Raw genomic sequence first — 20051 nt, 5'->3', positions numbered from 1 at the left:
TTTATGTGACAGTAACTGTAGTAATAAATAGGCAAAGAAGAATTTTTCTGTTACTGATTCCACAATAATTTGATTAGGAATCCATTTAATGTAGATTTTAATGACACAATGCTAACCATATCTTCAAGTTAACAACTTAAGAGGTAGCATGACATAGTCCTTAAGAACTTGATCTCTGGAGCCAGACTGCCTAGGTGTGAATCCCTGAGTTGCCTCTTACTTGCTTGAAATCTTAGGCAAGCAATACCCCTCTGTGCCTCAGTTTTCATACCTATAAAGATGATAATTGTGAGGATTAAATAAATTAATACATGTAAATCACATGTGCCAAGCACATAGCAAGTGCTCAATACATGTCAGCAATTTTTTATTATTAGGACAGCTCTACTCAGTTATTAAGTGATACTCCTATTAAAATTGGCATTTGAGGGCTTCCCTGGTGGCGCAGTGGTTGAGAGTCCGCCTGCCGATGCAGGGGATACGGGTTCGTGCCCCGGTCCGGGAAGATCCCACGTGCCGCGGAGCGGCTGGGCCCGTGAGCCATGGCCGCTGAGCCTGCGCGTCCGGAGCCTGTGCTCCGCAACGGGAGAGGCCACAACAGTGAGAGGCCCGCGTACAGCAAAAAAAAAAAAAAAAAAAATTGGCATTTGAGCAGTGTTTGTTGACAGAGTTTTAGAAAAGTTCCAGGTCTGGTTACTCTGAAACAACAAACGATACCTTAAAGTTATTGGTACCATTTGGTACAACCTACTTATATGAACAGGCATTCTCTTCATTAGAGTTACTGAAGTCAAAATAGAAAACAGAGAGCCAGATCTGCAGAAAAGTCATTCTACCATTTAACTCAATGCTGACAATTTAGTTTTAGCAAAACAACAGTATATATTACATTAGATCAGTGGTTCTCAGTGGGGGCAATTTTGCCCCCAAGGGACATGGTAATGTCTGAAGATATTTTTGGTTGCACAACTCACGGGATACCAGTGGCATCTAGCAAGTAGAGGCCATGGATGCTGCTTAACATCCTACAGTGCACAGGACGGCCCCCACATTATCCAGTCCAAAATGTCAGTAGTGCCAATGCTGAGAAGCTGCATTAGATTAATGTCAATTTGAATTGATAAGTTTGGTAGTTTTATTTACTTTGTAAAAATAACTGGTTTTACAGTTGTTAAAGAGCAATATGCTTGAGTTTATACTTAGCTTAATGTGTATACATATTCAATATTACAATAAACTTATTTTTATCAACAGTGGGCATTCATGACAATTTTTCCCTTTATCGAAATGTGAAAAACACCGTTCTGCAAAAAGTATGCAATATTTGCTGATTTTGGTGGAATTTTTTTCTTTCACAAATAGCTTAATACCTAGTATGTGGCAGAAACTGTACTAGGTGCTCCTGGTACATCTATGAAGAAGACCACTGTGGTCTTAGCCCCCATGGGCAATCTATGTGAGAGAAAGACTAAACATAGGTAACAACAATAAATAATATGAATTGTGATGTCCTATAAGGGAAATAAACAAGTTGCTGTGATAGAAAATAATGGCATAAGGAGTATACTTAAAGAGGTGGTCAGAGAAGGTTTTTCTGAGAAGTAACTGTAAAGCTGAGAACTTAAGGAGGAAAATATCCGATTGAGACTATTTTATAAGAAAAAAAGGAAGGCAGCTATTGTTCCCATATTCTTTCGTCTCTTTTTACTTCTGACAGTCAGGCACAAACAATTACCTCCTGAATATTTTTCTCCTATATTCCTGGCATTGTGCTAGTTTTACAGAAGAAAAGAAACAATAACAAAAGCAATCTGTTTGATTTATAAGTTTTATAGACCAAGAATGTATATTTTCTGCTCCTCTACAGCCTATACTACCAATTCTCATAGGAACAGGCATGACTTTGTGATCAGACAGAGCTAGATTCAAATATTGCCTTATCAAGACTAGCCACCATAAAGTTCTCTGAACTTCAGTTTGCTCATCTGTAAACTGGGGCCAACAATACCTAAGTTACTAAGTTATGGAGATGATTAGATAATATTACTGGAAGCAGGAGTAGAAAAGAGTGGTTGAGATACTGGAGCCAGACAAAACTGGGTTCAAAAGGAAACAGAAGCTTTAAATGACACAATAGACCAGATAGATTTAATTGATATTTATAGGACATTCCATCCAAAAACAGCAGATTAGACTTTCTTCTCAAGTGCGCACGGAACATTCTCCAGGATAGATCACATCTTGGGTCACAAATCAAGCCTCAGCAAATTTAAGAAAATTGAAATCATATCAAGCATCCTTTCTGACCACAATGCTATGAGATTAGAAATGAATTACAGAGAAAAAAACGTAAAAAACACAAACACATGGAGGCTAAACAATACGTTACTAAATAACCAAGAGGTCACTGAAGAAATCAAACAGGAAATCAAAAAATACCTAGAGACAAATGACAATGAAAAAACGACAATCCAAAACCTATGGGATGCAGCAAAAGCAGTTCTAAGAGGGAAGTTTATAGCTATACAAGCCTACCTCAAGAAACAAGAAAAATCTCAAATAAACAATCTAACCTTACACCTAAAAGAATTAGAGAAAGAAGAAAAAACAAAACCCAAAGTTAGCAGAATGAAAGAAATCATAAAGGTCTGAGCAGAAATAAATGAAATAGAAACAAAGAAAACAATAGCAAAGATCAATAAAACTAAAAGCTGGTTCTTTGAGAAGATAAACAAAATTGATAAACCATTAGCCAGACTCATCAAGGAAAAGAGGGAGAGGACTCAAATCAATAAAATTAGAAATGAAAAAGGAGAAGTTACAACAGACGCTGCAGAAATGCAAAGTATCCTAAGAGACTGCTACAAACAACTGTATGCCAATAAAGTGGACAAACTGGAAGAAATGGACAAATTCTTAGAAAGGTATAACATTCCAAGACTGAACAAGGAAGAAATAGAAAATATGAACAGACCAATCACAAGTAATGAAATTGAAACTGTGATTAAAAATCTTCCAACAAACAAAAGTCCAGGACCAGATGGCTTCACAGGTGAATTCTATCAAACATTTAGAGAAGAGCTAACACCCATCCTTCTCAAACTCTTCCAAAAAACTGCAGAGGAAGGAACACTCCCAAACTCATTCTATGAGGCCACCATCACCCTGATACCAAAACCAGACAAAGATACTACAAAAAAAGAAAATTACAAACCAATATCACTGATGAATATAGATGCAAAAATCCTCAACAAAATACTAGCAAACAGAATCCAACAACACATTAAAAGGATCATACACCATGATCAAGTGGGATTTATCCCAGGGATACAAGGATTCTTCAATATATGCAAATCAATCAATGTGATAAACCATGTTAACAAATTGAAGCAGAAAAACCATATGATCATCTCAACAGATGTATTAAAAGCTTAACAAAATTCAACACCATTTATAATAAAAACTCTCCAGAAAGTGGGCACAGAGGGAACCTACCTCAACATAATAAAGGCCATATATGACAAGCTCACAGCAAACATCATTCTCAATGGTGAAAAACTGAAAGCATTTCCTCTAAGATCAGGAACAAGACAAGGATGTCCACTCTCACCACTATTATTCAACATAGTTTTGGAAGTCCTAGCCATGGCAATCAGAGAAGAAAAAGAAATAAGAGGAATACAAATTGGAAAAGAAGTAAAACTGTCACTGTTTGCAGATGACATGATACTATACATGGAGAATCCTAAAGATGCCACCAGAAAACTACTAGAGCTAATCAATGAATTTGGTAGTTTCAGGATACAAAATTAATGCACAGAAATCTCTTGCATTCCTATACACTAATGATGAAAAACCTGAAAGAGAAATTAAGGAAACACTCCCATTTACCATTGCAACAAAAAGAATAAAATACCTAGGAATAAACCTACCTAGGGAGACAAAAGACCTGTATGCAGAAAACGATACGACACTGATGAAAGAAATTAAAGATGATACAAATAGATGGAGAGATATAGCATGTCCTTGAATTGGAAGAATCTATATTGTGAAAATGACTATACTACCCAAAGCAATCTACATATTCAATGCAATCCCTATCAAATTGCCAATGGCATTTTTATGGAACTAGAACAAAAAATCTTAAAAGTTGTATGGAGACACAAAAGACCCCGAATAGCCAAAGCAGTCTTGAGGGAAAAAAACAGAGCTGGAGGAATCAGACTCCCTGACTTCAGACTATACTATAAAGCTACAGTAATCAAGACAATATGGTACTGGCACAAAAACAGAAACAAGATCAATGGAACAAGATAGAAAGCCCAGAGATAAAACCACGCACCTATGGTCAACTAACCTATGACAAAGGAAGCAAGGATATACAATGGAGAAAAGACAGTCTCTTCAATAAGTGGTGTTGGGAAAACTGGACAGCTACATGTAAAAGAATGAAATTAGAACACTCCCTAACACCATACACAAAAATAAACTCAAAATGGATTAGAGACCTAAATATAAGACTGGACACTATAAAACTCTTAGAGGAAAACATGGGAAGAACACTCTTTGACATAAATCACAGCAAGATCTTTTTTGATCCACCTCCTAGAGTAATGGAAATAAAAACAAAAATAAACAAATGGGACCTAATGAAACTTCAAAGCTTTTGCACAGCAAAGGAAACCATAAACAAGATGAAAAAACAACCCTCAGAATGGGAGAAAATATTTGCCAACGAATCAACGGACAAAGGATTAATCTCCAAAATATATAAACAGCTCATGCAGCTCAATATTAAAAAAACAACCCAATCCAAAAATGGGCAGAAGACCTAAATAGACATTTCTCCAAAGAAGACATACAGATGGCCAAGAAGCACATGAAAAACTGCTCAACATCACTAATTATCAGAGAAATGCAAATCAAAACTACAATGAGGTTATCACCTCACACCAGTTAGAATGGGCATCATCAGAAAATCTACAAACAATAAATGCTGGAGAGGGTGTGGAGAAAAGGGAACCCTCTTGCACTGTTGGTGGGAATGTAAATTGATAAAGCCACTATGGAGAACAGTATGGAGGTTCCTTAAAGAACTAAAAATAGAATTACCATATGACCCAGCAATCCCACTACTGGGCATATGCCCAGAGAAAACCATAATTCAAAAAGACACATGCACCCCAATGTTCATTGCAGCACTATTTACAATAGCCAGGTCATGGAAGCAACCTAAATGCCCATCGACAGATGAATGGATAAAGAAGATGTGGTTCATATATACAATGGAATATTACTCAGCCATAAAAAGGAATGAAATTGGGTCATTTGTTGAGACGTGGATGGATCTACAGACTGTCATACAGACTGAAGTAAGTCAGAAACAGAAAAACAAATATCGTATATTAACGCATATATGTGGAACCTAGAAAAATGGTACAGATGAACTGGTGTGCAGAGCAGAAATTGAGACACAGATGTAGAGAACAAACATATGGACACCAAGCGGGGAAAGCAGCGGAGGGTGGTGGTGGTGTTGTGATGAACTGGGCGATTGGGATTGACATTTATACACTGATGTGTATAAAATTGATGACTAATAAGAACCTGCTGTATAAAAAAAATACATATTATTCAAGTCATCCAATGATGGAATGACCCAGTTGACTGTATGACTGATTTGACCAATAACAGAGAGATGTGAGTAACAACAACAACAAAAAAATTAAATAAAAATTTAAAAAAGACATAGTTTGAAAGTAAAAGGAAGGAAAATGACATACCATACAGTAAACATAAAAATCTGTTTTTCTGTCAGGTTTGGCTATGTTACTATCAGACAAAGTAGGTCTCAAGAAAAGAATTATTACCAAGGATAAAAATAAGGCTCAACAAAATTCTGAAAATTTGAAATCTGACAGTTTGTTCTCTGACTATAATGCAGTTAAATTAGAAATCATTAAGATATCTAGAAAAACCCCTCCAAATACTTGGAAATTAAACAATACAAATCTAAATAACCCATCAGTCAAAATATAAGAAAATAAAATAACAGGCATGGATTTGAATTTCTACTTCATCACTTACTATCTTTGACTTTCACAAGTAACTTAACTTCACTTTGCCTCAGTTTTCTCATCTTTAAATCTAAGTAAACTGGTTAAAATCACTCCTAAATCTTAAAATATATCAGATTTGTATTTTGTTTCAATCCCACCACCAATAACGAATGCAGATTATTTTCAATGGTAATAACAGCAATAAACTCTATATATACATAGAGGACACTATTATTTTTAAAATACCCTTTAGATGTGGAAAGATGTTCAACATCCCTACTTATTAGAGAAATGCAAATCAAAACTACAGTGAGATACCACTTACACCAGTCACAATGGCCATCATTAAAAAGCCTATATATAAAAAAAAAAACTGGGTTCAAGACCAAGTTTGCTAATCGCTACGTGATCCCTGACACCGGGAGTTAATCTCTGAAATGGAGATAGGTGGTTGTGAAGATTAAATGAGATAAAGCATATAGCACATAGCCCTTCCCCCTCACACATTCCTGGTTACATGAAGGCCCCCCTCCAAATTCTCCTAGTGCAGAAATTTCCCGGGCGAGGTGTAATAAGGGAAACACTCTCACTTTTTCGTCCAACAGAACTGGCTGAACCCTTATTGTGCGTCAGGCACTATGTATTTGGACTAGCTTTCAAAACTCAGTTTAAAAGCACATACAGGGCTTCCCTGGTGGCGCAGTGGTTGAGAGTCCGCCTGCCGATGCAGGGGACACGGGTTCGTGCCCCGGGCCGGGAAGATCCCACATGCCGCGGAGCGGCTGGGCCCGTGAGCCTGCGCGTCCGGAGCCTATGCTCCGCAACGGGAGAGGCCACAACAGTGAGAGGCCCGCGTACCGCTAAAAAAAAAAAAAAAAAAAGCACATACAATTACTGAGCCCTCCGGTTACCTGCCCAGGGACAAGCCCCCCACGCCTCGGGCCCTGCAAGCCCCGCCTTGTCGGTCCCTCAGACTCCTCCCCTTGGCACTAGCTCGCTCCACCCATTCCGCTCTCGCTAGTTCCCGCGCTCTGAGGCGGACAGTACCTGCAGGCCACTCCGCTTGTTCCAGGTGAAAATGGACCCTGGGTACCCGCTCAGAGCCAAGAGCAGTTCGTGGATCATTCCCACGGCGGACCGCGAGTCCCTATATCCGTCGCACCCTCCTCCAGAGCCTCACCAGGCGACCAAAGAGGCGAGCACTCCCTCTACTACACGCGCACAGGACCCCGGGAAGGGCAGTTCCTCCTGACTGTACCCGCCGAGACTACTGCTGAGGAGAGCTGACGGGAAGCCGGGAAGGGGTCGGCGCGCCGCGTCCCGGAAGTGAGCCGCGCTCGCCTGGGCCCACTTGCAGGCTCCAGCCGGTGCTCCGCAGGAGTCGCGGGAGCTTCCCTCGCGCATGCGCCTCCAGCGCCCGGGTCGCCCGCTCGGACTTCCGGTTTGGGAGCTGAACTGGAAGGCTGGAGAATCCGGGCTGGAGCCCTACCCCGAGTGGGTGAGGCTAGCCCGCGGTCAGAAATGCGGGTGGGTTGAGTGACAGCCCGAGAAGGAGAAGCTCCCAGGGGTGGGTCGGAGGGTGCTCTCAGGGCGCTTAGCCCGGTCGGAGGCCTCTGGAGGGGCTCACGACGGCTTTCGAGAGTGACCTGGCCGGAGGGAGAGAAGACAAAGAGGCCGGAACCCCGCATCCGCGAACCTTGCAGCCCTCGGAGCGCCTGGCCAGCACCCGAGCTTGTCCTCAGGAGACCCATGACTACTGCCCCTTCGGACTCCCACTCTCCACCAACTCAGTGGGACTCTCCCCAAGCCCACCCGGCCCTCGCTTCAGGAGCCCAAACCAACTTCTCTCAATGCGCGAGGTTTCCATTCAGTAGTTCCCGGCTATTTACTGAGCGGTTACTTTTGCTGTGAGGGAGAACAAAGACCCAGTATTCAGTACTTGATTTTTGTTTGGGGTGGGAATTGGTAGTGGTGGAGTCCGAGGGGGCGGGGCGGACGGAGAGGGCCCGGGGAAGGACGGCGGAGGTACTGGGGGAGATCAGCTGCGACCCGCTGGACAGAGGCTTTTTGTTGCCTTCAGCAGGATGGTGACATGCCTTTAGAACCTCTCGAGCTCCCATATGGTTCGAACACACTATGCTACACTGGTCGGGGGAGCTTCAGTGGGTCAGATTTGGGGGAGGTGGGAGAGGAACAAACAGTACTTTCTATTCTTTGCTGCTTACCCGGGCTGCCCTGCAAGTCTCCCAGAAATGCAGCTTTTGAATGGTCTCTCACCTTCATGCTCGGTTTTGGCTTGCTGTCCTGAAGTTGGTGCTACGTGGAGCATCTGCGAAGTCAGGCCAGCTCTGGCAAGCCTTCAGACATATGAGTATGTTCCTTCTGATAGTGCCATCTCTCTCTATCCTAGGAGGAAACTCTTCTTACAGAGAGAGACTCATCTGCAGGTGATTCTCCAAGGACATGAGAAGATGGGTGTAAGCTGTGGAACCTAGACCCTTAAGTGGAGGGAAGCTGCTTTCTGCTGTGAACGATGGCCAAACCCACCCTGAGAGGGAATGGCACTAACTCTGAGACCTTCCGACAGCGCTTCAGGAGATTTCATTACCAGGAGGTAGCTGGGCCCCGGGAGGCTTTCAGCCAACTCTGGGAACTTTGCTGTCGGTGGCTAAGGCCGGAGGTGCGCACCAAGGAGCAGATTGTAGAATTGTTGGTGCTAGAGCAGTTCCTGACCGTCTTACCTGGGGAGATCCAGAAATGGGTACAAAAGCAATGTCCAGAAAGTGGAGAGGAGGCAGTGGCTCTGGTGGAAGAATTAGAAAGAGAGCCTGGAAGACCTGGACGTTCGGTGAGCAGGGAGGGGGTATTCAGAAGTGTGTGACTGGGCAGGGGCAGGATAAAAAGCCAAATTAAGGCACAGTCAGATTTAAAGTGGGGCACAGTCTCCCTTGGTGATGCTTATACTTCTGGTCCTTTAATAGGTAACTTTTTCAGATAGAGCTTATCGGGAGATGCTACCTGGGTGTACCTTTGCTAGGTATCATAACGAGTTATTCATAGTTTCATAGTTTTTTACTTAATAGGGAAGAAAGGGGAGTTATTTTTTAGCCTGGAGTCGGGTTTACTATTTTGATCTTTTTCTTTTGTAGTTCCAGCTGCTCTAAGCCAACAGTAATGGACTAAGAAAGACCCTTGTTCACTATTAACCACCCCCCGCCCCAACCCTAGCCATGTCCCAAAAGGATGATTTCTTTTGGGGTAATAAATAATCTCCTCTGGGAATACCCCTCATTATGACCTTGCAGTGACAATTCATGGGGGTTGTTTCTAGGTCACAGTCTCTGTGAAGGGGCAGGAAGTGCGCTTGGAGAAGATGACACCCCTGAAATCATCACGAGAGTTATTAAGTGTTCGGCAGGAGTCAGTGGAACCCCAGCCCAGGGGTGTACCCAAGAAAGAGAGGGCAAGAAACCCAGACCTGGGACCACAGGAGCAGATGAACCCAAAGGAGAAGCTCAGACCTTTTCAAAGGAGCGGTGAGGAGTAGATTTATATGGGAAGATAGGATGCCATTCTAAATTGGGAAGTAGGGTTGGGAGTAGTGAGTGGGAAAGGGATTTCAGGAAAGAGTGGAAATAGAGTATGCAGTGTTGGGGACCTCCTGAAGGCATATAGTTTAGCTCTCTGCTGCAATTCTTATATTTCCTCTTTTGATAAGTCTGCCAGAGGATGGCTCCCTAGTTTTTCCAGAACTTGGAATTTCTTTCCTCCTGGTAATGATGACACTACGTCAGTATTTTCTAGATAAAAATTCTTTTCTATACTTGAAAGCACATTTTCCTTTTAGTCATTTTCTTTCTCCATATTAAACTATATTTGTTTCTTTCTGCTTTTCCCCAGAAGCTCCATTCTTCAGACCTACTAAGTTTTTGTTACTCTCCCTTGGAAACTTTAAGTTCTCCAAATAGCATGTTAGTTGTGCAGAATTAAATTATATATATTATTCCAGTGAGGGTCTGGTAGGTAGAGGCAGAGTAAGAATTTTACTTCAGAATTTCACTACACTTTCTTTCCGTATAACTCAACTAATGATTGTCGTTCACTTGATACTCCCCCGTCTCTTAGAGCTTTCCCCATTGTCTTTGTGCCTAGTTCTTATTCTTAAACTTGATTTTGTGGAACTTGTTTTTCTTCTTTGTACTCTGCAGAACTCCATTTTGTGTGTTTTTTTCTTTGATCACTTCTTTAACTTGTTGAGGTTGTTTTGAATTCTGATCTTATCTAAGACGCTAGGCTTCTCAGCCAGTCTGGTAGTGGTCTCTGTTTAGTCATCCAGATGCAATCCCTCAACTGCACACACAGACTTGCAGAATTAATCAGTTTTGAACACCTACCATGTGCTCAACACCTTGCAGGGTACTCTGCAATGAGAAAAGGTGCCTATCCTCAAAAAGCCTATAATATGATTGAGAACACAAAAGTGAACATAAATATGTGCTGAACTGAACTGTATTGAAACAATGCCAAACAATGACTTGTTACTCAATTGTGAGTACAATAGGGGTTTGGCAGAGTGGGAGACGAGGAAGGGCTGTAGCGAAGGCTTCATGGGGGCACTGATGGGTTAAATTTCGATAGAAGGGAGGGAGTTAAAGGAAAGGCACAGAGTGGTGAATAAACATGTGCTGTGTTTTGGAGAGGAGTCTGCTTTGAACGGGCCATGCCTGGTAACCACTCAGGTTAAGGTTTGGCAATACAAATAGCATATGAGCTGAGGAAGCAAGAGCCTGGAGTTAGGTAGGACAGTGACTGCTGCAGTTACCCAGGTGTGAGAAGGTAAGGGGTCTAGACTTGGATGGTGGCAGTAGGAATAAAGGATATACTAAGGGAAAAACCTTTAGAACTTCGTGACTCAGTGTGAAGGAAATGGAAGAGTTGAAGACAGTCTCCCCCTTGAAATCACTCTGAGTTTAATTCTCTGGCCCCAAGTAGAGAACTACAGCTGATCCTTGAACAACGTGAGTTTGAACTGTGTGGGTCCACTTATACATGGATATTTTTCAATAGTAATTACTACAGTACTGTGGTTGGGTAAGTCTGCAGATGTGGAGGAACCATGGATCCAGAGGGCCTGCTATGAGCTGTACTTGGAATAACCCCCACGTTGGTCAGCTGTGTAGGAGGGAGGAGGTGACTTTCCAGCAGTGCAGGACCTGCCTACAAGTGGTTAGGAGAGCTAGGGAGCAACTTGGAACAGAATTATCTGCTCTGAACACACAACAGAACGTTTTCCTCTCTTGTCACCCTGCTCTGGAAAGTAAAATATTTCTCATTTTTTGAGGTTTCATGTATTTTTCCCCACTTTCTTCAACCCGTTGAACTTTCTGAAAACATTTTCTTAGATACTTTGCTTTATAAACCTCTTGGATAAAAAAGGCAGGTCTGAACTCAGAGATGTTTTTTATGATCAGTCCAAACTATGATATCCTTTGTTTGCCTCCCTGCAAGCAGGATTTCCATTTCCTAAATCCAGTGTGGTCTCCAAGTTGGAGCAAGGAGAGCCATGGATCCCAGATCTGGGCTTCAAGGAGAAGGAATTCCCAAGAGGCAGTCACACAGGAGACAAACAAATGCATGCTGATCTGTTACCATCCAGGAGAGAGAGAAGAAGCTGGGTGGAACAGGATCACTGGGGCTTCGAGGATGAGAAGGTGGCAGGTGTGCACTGGGGCTATGAAGAGACCAGAACTCTCCTCGCAATTCTCAGTCAAACTGAGTTTTACGAGGCTCTCCGAAACTGTCATCGAAACAGCCAAGTGTATGGGGCTGTGGCTGAGCGGCTCCGGGAGTATGGGTTCCTCCGGACCCTGGAGCAGTGTAGGACCAAGTTCAAAGGTCTCCAGAAGAGCTATCGGAAAGTCAAGAGTGGCCACCCACCTGAGACCTGCCCCTTCTTTGAAGAGATGGAAGCCCTGATGAGTGCCCAGGTCATTGCCCTGCCCAGTAATGGCCTGGAGGAGGCAGCCTCTCACTCTGGCCTGGTGGGCAGTGATGCTGAGACTGAGGAGCCAGAGCAACAGGACTGGCAGCATAAGGAGGGAGAAGATGCCATGGCTGAAGAGTCTGACAGTGAGGAAGTGGGCCAGGAGGCCACCCCCCAGGACCCCGACAAGTCCACCACACCCGTCCTTTTCCGAAGCCCAAGTGGTAAGCTTTTCTTCTTGGGGTTTTAGGATTAGACTGAGGAGTTATGAGGCTGGATGTGGAGTCAGGAAGCTTAATGTCACCTGCCAGCTTTGTCACTTAGAGAACAGAGGCACTTCTTAGTTTTCTGTGTATTTCATTCTCTTTTGTGGGAAAATCATTGAGCTAATAGTAAGTAGAGAATAATTTTAGATATTTTAAAGAAGTACACTCAGAGTTCAAGAGACTCCTGAAAAGGAGTATCATTCCTTCCATTTCTTTCTTAAAATATTTTTTCCTGATTACAAAATCACTGAAGGCTGAGAAAAACTTGGTACTGTATTATCTTTAACTAATATTTGTTGAGCACCTTATATGAACTGGTGTTTTATCTTTACTTCTCCAAACTCAAGGTCAGTTTATTATGTGTTCCTTTTTACTTAGAAGAGCATAGTGAAGGACTGCCCAAAGGACTGTTTCCTCTGTGAGATCTGCAACACACATTGGCATTTTAACAGGACTAAGAAGTCTTGCAGCAAGAAACCTTGCTTAACACTCTGCTGAAATATTATTTGCCTATGGAACCATTTTAAAATATCACTTATTACTGTTGATGTAATTTGTACAACCATGTTGCTATGGGAAGAGCACCAAGTATGAATCAGGAGACTTCGTTTCTAACCCTGACCACTAATCAGCTGGGTGACCTCGCACAGCTATCTGGCCATTTCACAGTTTGCGTCCTCAACTGTAAAATGTGGCACAGCAGCAGGACTACTCTAGAGTTGCAGTTCCACTGGGAACAGTTATGTGTCCCTTCCATGTTTTATTATATGTGTTGTTACTTCTGTTCTAGTCTTCTTCTGTCTTGGACTTTTTCTTTTCCTTTTTAAAATAAATAAATAAATAAATTTATTTATTTATTTTTGGCTGGTTGGGTCTTCGTTGCTGCACGTGGGCTTTCTTTAGTTGTGTCGAGCGGGGGCTACTCTTCATTGCGGTGTGCTGGCTTCTCATTGCAGTGGCTTATCTTGTTATGGAGCACGGGCTCTAGTCACGTTGGCTTCAGTAGTTGTGGCATGCAGGCTCAGTAGTTGTGACACAGGCTTTGTTGCTCCATGGCATGTGGGATCTTCCCGGACCAGGGCTCGAACCCATGTCCCCTGCATTGGCAGGCAGATTCTTAACCATTGCACCACCAGGGAAGCCCCTCCTTTTCCTTTTTAAAAAAAAATTTGGGATTTCCCTGGTGGTCCAGTGATTGGGACTCTGAGCTTCCACTGCAGGGGGCATGGGTTCTATCCCTGGTCTGGGAACTAAGATCCTGCATGCTGCATGGCCTAAATTAAAAAAAAAAAAATTTTTTTTTTCCCCGTTTTGTCACTGGAATAAATTTTGGTAAATCACAATCATGGCACATGTGCTAGCTGCATTACTTGCAGTGAGTGGAGGGTAATGGAAGCAGTGTAATCTCCAGCTAGCTCTCAAGTGGGAGGAAGGCTCTTAGAATCTCCCTTCCCTCTCCCTTCGGTACCTTCAGGGAGCAGAGCCTGTAGTCATCCTGAAGAAGTACTGCCCAAGCTGGGATGGCCTGCAGCATTAGCAGAGCTCAGGCCAGAAGATGCTATCTGCTCTGCTTCCTTCCTCTTCCTGGCTCTGCCACTCCTTCACTCCTAAGATGGTGCATGACTACAGGTTCTTATCTTGTACCCTTCAGGTCTTTGCTATTGCTGGGTTGGCTTTTTTTGAGATTGTGGCAAGTGAAGAAGGGCCGTAAAAGGGATTGGATTAAGCAGCAGTGTGATTCTGAAAGAGACTCTTCCTTGGGATTTTGAGTCATTCTATGGGAAACTTAATTCATAAGGAAGTAGGACTGGTAGAAAAAGATTGATCAGAGAATTTAGGGATGGCTCATGGCTGACAGTGACTGATTGTGGGTCTTCTTCCCCATACCAGTTATTTTCTAATTAGGATCAGAATTCCAGAATTACCGGAAGAATGGGGAAATGCATTCTGTACACCTGCCTCAGAGTACATAATGATTGTTACAGTGATAAGGTGGAAAGGCCTCTTTTGAACAGAATGTAGGAATAAAGGTCTCTGTGAAATTGATATAGGATATAGAGAAGCAGAACATTCTGAGAGTTCGTATTGATTTTGGAAACATGAGGTGTTTTTACTTTTTCACCTAGGAGCCCGAGCTTAGGTGATTTTTCATGATGCAGATGATAGGACTGAGGAATTGAGACTATAAAGCCCTGGATTAAGTGGTGCTGAAATTTCTCTTCTGGTGGCAGGTGTACACTGGGGCTATGAAGAGACAAAGACCTACCTTGCAATTCTTAGTGAGACTCAGTTTTATGAAGCCCTCCAGAACTGCCACCGCAACAGCCAGTTGTATGGAGCAGTAGCTGAGCGGTTATGGGAATATGGCTTCCTTAGGACACCAGAGCAGTGTCGGACCAAGTTTAAAAGCCTCCACACCAGCTATCGGAAGGTCAAGAATGGCCAAGCACCAGAGACCTGTCCCTTCTTTGAAGAGATGGATGCTTTGGTGAGTGCCCGGGGTGCTGCCCTGCCCAGTGATGTCCGGGAAGAGGAGGCAGCCTTGTGTCCCACCCAGGAGACCAGTGAGGCCGAAGCCGAGAAGCAAGCCGAGGAAGCAGATGAGGCCATAGAAGAAGATTCTGAAGATGATGAAGAAGATACCGAGGTACCCCCAGAGGCTATGACCCGTGCTCCAGTCTTATTTCAGAGCCCCAGTGGTAAGATCCTTTTACTTCTTAAGGTAGATATAGCAAATAGCAAAGGGAAGGCAGTGGGATTTAGGAGAAAAATCATGAGATTGAAGACCAGAAGTGGCCTCTACACCCAGCTCTCATGGATTCTTATTGTGACCACCTTCTCTCTTCTCCATGTTTCCTGTCTATTATAAAGCAGCTAGTTTATATCCCCTATTCACTTGACCTGCCTCCTCACACTACAGCATCAATCTGAGACGGCTGCAGACTTTGTAAACTAGCCATAAGACTAGCATGTGACCTGCTAGGTTACTAGGCAGTTTACCTAGCAGGGAATCTGAAAGCCTACATTTCCCAAGTAGCATGTCATATACCCATAGATGGATGAAGTTGATTTTTAAAGTTCATTCTCATTTGTTTTTTCTTCTAGTTTCAGCTTGTACACCAGCTGTATGCTTGCTTTATTCACATATATGAACACCTGATAACCTCTTTCTTCAGACACACTTATGCAAAAGTCTGAGATTTCTGAGGGAACTGATCCTTTGAATCTCAGCTACTGTATAAGAAAAAGAACCCCAAAACGTCATTATGGCTTCCCTCCTTGTGAGGAAAATTATTCTGATTTTGGAGTCACACATATATATGTATGTGAATCTAGACTATGTTGTTTATTAGTTGAGTACCTTAGAGCAAGTTACTTAACCCTGTAAATTCGCTCATATGTTAAGACCTACCTCATAAGGTTGATGTAAATGAAGTACCACAGTGAAGCACTTAACACAGTGCTTGGGCATTTGATAAATAAGTTTTCTTTTCCAAAAGTTCTTTAGATCAGCATTCTTTAAGTGTGTTCCATAGAGCATCGATTCCATTAGAGAAGTAAAACATCGGAATTTTAACAGATGGTAGTTATTAGGGATCTAGAGCTCCCTAATTTTTACATTTAATCATCTAATGTGATACTTGCTTTACCCTGGTACATAACTGAGAAAACGGATAACTTCTAAAATTCTATTCTTATGTCAGGTTTTGAGGCTGGATTTGAGAATGAAGAGAATCTAAAACGGGATATTGCTGAGGAAGTACAACTACACAGGACGTTACTTGCAAGGTCTGAGAGGAAAATTCCCCGGCATCTTAATCAAGGTAAAGGCATTGAGAGTGAATGTAGATCAGGAAGACAGTGGGAGAAGACCCCAGGGGAGAGAAGAGGAAAACCAACATTCCCAGAGAGGAGTCTAGGTAAAGTTCTAAGTCATCAGAGACCTTACTTGGGGGAGAGACCCTATAAATATCTCAGATATGGCAAAAGCTTTGGTCCAAACTCCCATCTCATGCATCAGATATCCCCTCAAGTAGAAAATCCATATAAATGTGCTGACTGTGGGAAAAGCTTCAGTCGGAGTGCACGCCTCATTAGACACCGGAGAATCCACACTGGAGAGAAACCTTATAAATGTCTTGACTGTGGGAAAAGCTTCCGTGACAGTTCAAATTTCATCACCCATAGAAGAATCCACACAGGAGAGAAACCGTATCAGTGTGGTGAGTGTGGAAAACGCTTCAACCAGAGCTCAAGCCTTATCATTCACCAGAGAACCCACACAGGAGAAAAGCCCTATCAGTGTGAAGAGTGTGGGAAAAGCTTCAATAACAGTTCTCATTTTAGTGCACATCGAAGGATACACACAGGGGAGAGACCCCATGTGTGTCCTGACTGTGGAAAGAGTTTCAGTAAGAGTTCTGACTTACGTGCACACCACAGAACCCACACAGGAGAGAAACCCTATGGGTGTCATGACTGTGGCAAGTGCTTCAGTAAAAGTTCTGCTCTTAATAAGCACCGAGAGATCCATACACGAGAAAAGCTTCTCTCACAGCCAGCCCCTAAGTAAGCCCCTGAGGATCTATGAAGAAAACAGTCTCATTACATGTATTGAAATTGTTTAGAAAAGTCCTCCAATAGTGAGATCCACTTCCTAATTTGTGCCTGACTAGTTTAGGAAATACTCTAGAATTTACCCCACTCTTTGTTCCTATGTTTCTTCTGGATCTAGAGTCAAATTCCCAAAGCATCTTAAGAATGAAAGGAAGATTTCATTCCCTCTCCTTGCCTTTATTGACGGCAACACCTTTCCCTCTCAGTGCCTATGTTGTTCCCTTAATAGAGAGGACACAGTAGTAGATCCTATGAGTGTGACGTGCACCCTTCTTTACTCATCCTGTTATAGACTGCATTTCAACTAGAAAAACCCATCACAGCAGCATTTCATGGAGAAGTAGTAAGAATTCTCATTGAATGGGTGTAGCTCTTTATATAGCAATGGAAATGCAAAGAAGAATGACTTTTCCTGCTCACTTAACCCTGTGCTCAGAATGATATATTTGTCATGCACACTCTTCCTTTACCTTAAAGAAGAGTTTAAGTGTTCAATTTGGTTCTGACCTATAAGTCATTTTGTCAAGAACCTAGGTGTGCTATATGGGGAAACAATGTAAACCTCGTATAAATATTGAGGTGTGAACCCTGGATTTCTTAGTTTCTTCCAAGCTCTAGAAGCTTTGGAATAGAAAAATACTGTATTTACAGCGTCTGGTGTGATTTTTTTTTTTCTGGTCCATCTCATCAGAATTTCATGTGTCCCTTGTGGTCTAGAAGCTTAAAGAGCAAGCCAGTTGGATGTGGTGATAGGGAAAGCAGTTAGAACTGCCAAGAGGGAACTGTCCATATTCCACACACTCTAAACACATGGGCTAGTGTCATGCACCTTGTGGACATAATACTGACCTGCAATGCGCAGAGGCCACTTCCACATTCCCACGGACTGGGAAAACAGACCACTTTGTGCCAACAGCTCTTTACCCTAATGGTAAGGAGGACAGATTATCTTTGGTCAGTGGAGTTGACAATACTTACACACACACATGCACACATATTCAACTGTATACATCTACTTTTAAAAGCAGCTGTTCAAATGCAAGTGTAATTCTGATCTTTATGATCAAATAGTATTGAATTAATTGCCCACATGTTCATAGCAGTATGATGAGCAGGTACAGCACAAGTTAAACAGACCCTGTCCTCTTCCTTACAAACTAAAACAGATGACACTGACATGGACAAATAGTGCACATGTATAGCTGCAACAGTTTTAGAGAAATCTAGAAAGCTAGGTAGTAACACTATGCATAAAACTTGAGGTCTGATGCATTAGAGTTTGGAAAAAATTTAACAGGTATTTTCTTCTCTTTAATTAGGAAGGCTTCATGAAGCAGGCAGTGCTCAGAGGGAAGGTTACTGGGTGGGATGAACTTTCCAAAACTCATTGCAAAACTGAGTGCTGAATGGGTGAAAAATGGGAAAACTGGGGAGCAAGGGAGCAGAGGGCAAAGGACAGACTGTAAGAAAGGTTAGACAAAGCTTGGAGTAGCACAGAATTGGAGAGGTAGCAAGATATGGGCCGTGCAGAAGGCAGAGAGGGACTCGCCTCAGCTAAAACATGGAGTGCCAGGCAGATCAGGAGATGGGCTCCCATCCTCCAGAGTAAATCAGGTACTGTGCTGTGCTTACTGACAAGGAAACAGCTGACTGGCACTGGGGAAGAAGTATGAGCAGTCTTAGGGGACTAGCTCCTATGGGAGACGAAGGTCAGAAACCAGTATCTTAAGAAGATACTTCAATGGGCAGTTCAGAGGAAAGAAGAACGTGAGTGATGGCCAAGGCCTGGGATAAGTAGCTGCATCATTAGTCACATTGAATGAGTTGGGATGGGAATGAGATCTGAGAGAGAAGTGGGGAGGTAGAATTTTCTAAAATCCATAGCTTACCGTGGTAGATGAAAGATTAGTTAGGGTTCTGGTGCTGAGGGAATTTCCTAATTCCTAACTCTTACGAATTAAGGGGAGATGGTGTCTCAATTATGTTGCCTAAGCAGACAGGAAGATACAAGAAACACGAGTCTAAAGCAATGCCTCGGGATCTGAGATAGTTTAGGAAGTGTGCTATAGTGTTTTTTAAAAAATGAGAGATCACTTGTCTTCAGTATATCTATGTATAGTCTTGTGGGAAAAGCACTGGTTGTGGTACCAACAGATACAAATTCTGGTTCCAAATGTCTTATGTGTAAGTCAACCTGCCTCCATTTCCCTTTCTGTAAAGCAGAACAGTGTTTACACCTTAATCTGCCTCTCAGGGATACCATGTTAATAAAAATTCTATCTATAAAATGCCCAGTGGTTCTCTAGGGTGTTTTTTAAAAAAATGTATATATGCAAATTATGATTAAGTTGTTGCTGGTAGGAAAAGATAAATCTTTACCTGCTTTTCTGGCTGCCTGTGTGGGGTTACTACAGGTATGCCTGTCTGAATCTTTATGTTCTAGGCTGAAAAACAAATTAGAATGTGGTAAAATAGAAATAAAAATCTTTCCTTAGTATCTGTATCCATATCCATTGGGACCCATCATAACTGGGCATGGAGAATGAGTCAATTTTAAAAGACCCAGGACCAGCCCTCCAACCTCCAGATGAAGAGAATGTGCAAAAGGAATAGGGCAAGAAAACCATAATTCACAGAGTGATGTACCACAATGTCTACGCAGCTCTATTTACAATAGCCAGGACATGGAAGCAACCTAAGTGTCCATCGACAGATGAATGGATAAAGATGTGGCACATATATACAATGGAATATTACTCAGCCATAAAAAGAAACGAAATTGAGTTATTTGTAGTGAGGTGGATGGACCGAGAGACTCATACAGGGTGAAGTAAGTCAGAAAGAGAAAAACAAATACCATATGCTAACACAGATATATGGAATCTAAAAAAAAAAAAAAAAAAGGTTCTGAAGAACCTAGGGGCAGGACAGGAATAAAGACGCAGACGTAGAGAATGGACTTGAGGACACAGGAAGGGGGAAGGGTAAGCTGAGATGAAGTGAGAGAGTGGCATGGACATATATACACTACCAAATGTAAAACAGAAAGCTAGTGGGAAGCAGCCGCATAGCACAGGGAGATCAGCTCGGTGCTTTGTGTCCACCTAGAGGGGTGGGATAGGGAGG

The 20051-nt window shown here is 42.5% G+C and overlaps 2 protein-coding genes across 5 annotated transcripts in view; one reads left to right on the top strand and one right to left on the bottom strand.

The window, feature by feature from the left end:
* The window catches only part of TUBGCP4 (tubulin gamma complex component 4), a 49495-nt gene extending 42133 nt beyond the window's left edge, over positions 1 to 7362 (bottom strand). Inside the window, exon 1 of the mRNA XM_082647774.1 lies at positions 7107 to 7362. Coding sequence (XP_082503900.1) covers positions 7107 to 7184 — 78 coding nt within the window. The 5' untranslated portion in view covers positions 7185 to 7362. The remainder of the gene's footprint in view (positions 1 to 7106) is intronic.
* A 124-nt stretch (positions 7363 to 7486) lies between these two features.
* ZSCAN29 (zinc finger and SCAN domain containing 29) lies at positions 7487 to 19177 on the top strand. Of its 4 annotated transcripts, none has more exons than XM_082647772.1 (6): positions 7487 to 7553; positions 8470 to 8907; positions 9391 to 9595; positions 11571 to 12266; positions 14540 to 15007; positions 16013 to 19177. In XM_082647772.1, the coding sequence occupies exons 2-6, from the start codon at positions 8593 to 8595 to the stop codon at positions 16879 to 16881; spliced, it is 2553 nt and encodes an 850-aa protein (XP_082503898.1). In that variant the 5' UTR covers positions 7487 to 7553; positions 8470 to 8592; the 3' UTR covers positions 16882 to 19177. The 4 variants fall into 4 exon arrangements, with proteins under 4 accessions (XP_082503898.1, XP_082503896.1, XP_082503895.1 ...); XM_082647770.1 differs by having other exon boundaries at positions 7510 to 7557; XM_082647769.1 differs by having other exon boundaries at positions 7510 to 7586.
* Positions 19178 to 20051: the final 874 nt, after the last annotated feature.

The sequence above is a fragment of the Grampus griseus genome, assembly GCF_964374135.1.
Source record: "Grampus griseus genome assembly, chromosome: 2".
Classification (NCBI taxonomy): domain Eukaryota; kingdom Metazoa; phylum Chordata; class Mammalia; order Artiodactyla; family Delphinidae; genus Grampus; species Grampus griseus.
The sequence above is the reverse complement of the archived record's forward strand: the minus strand, read 5'-3'. Positions and strand labels throughout refer to the sequence as shown.

Bases quoted from the DNA above. Each gene is read 5' to 3' on its own strand.
- ZSCAN29 (XM_082647772.1), top strand. From the start codon at position 8,593: ATGGCCAAACCCACCCTGAGAGGGAATGGCACTAACTCTGAGACCTTC. The intron at 12,267-14,539 runs GTAAGCTTTTCT...TTCTGGTGGCAG, and splicing joins CCTTTTCCGAAGCCCAAGTG to GTGTACACTGGGGCTATGAA. The intron at 15,008-16,012 runs GTAAGATCCTTT...TTCTTATGTCAG, and splicing joins CTTATTTCAGAGCCCCAGTG to GTTTTGAGGCTGGATTTGAG.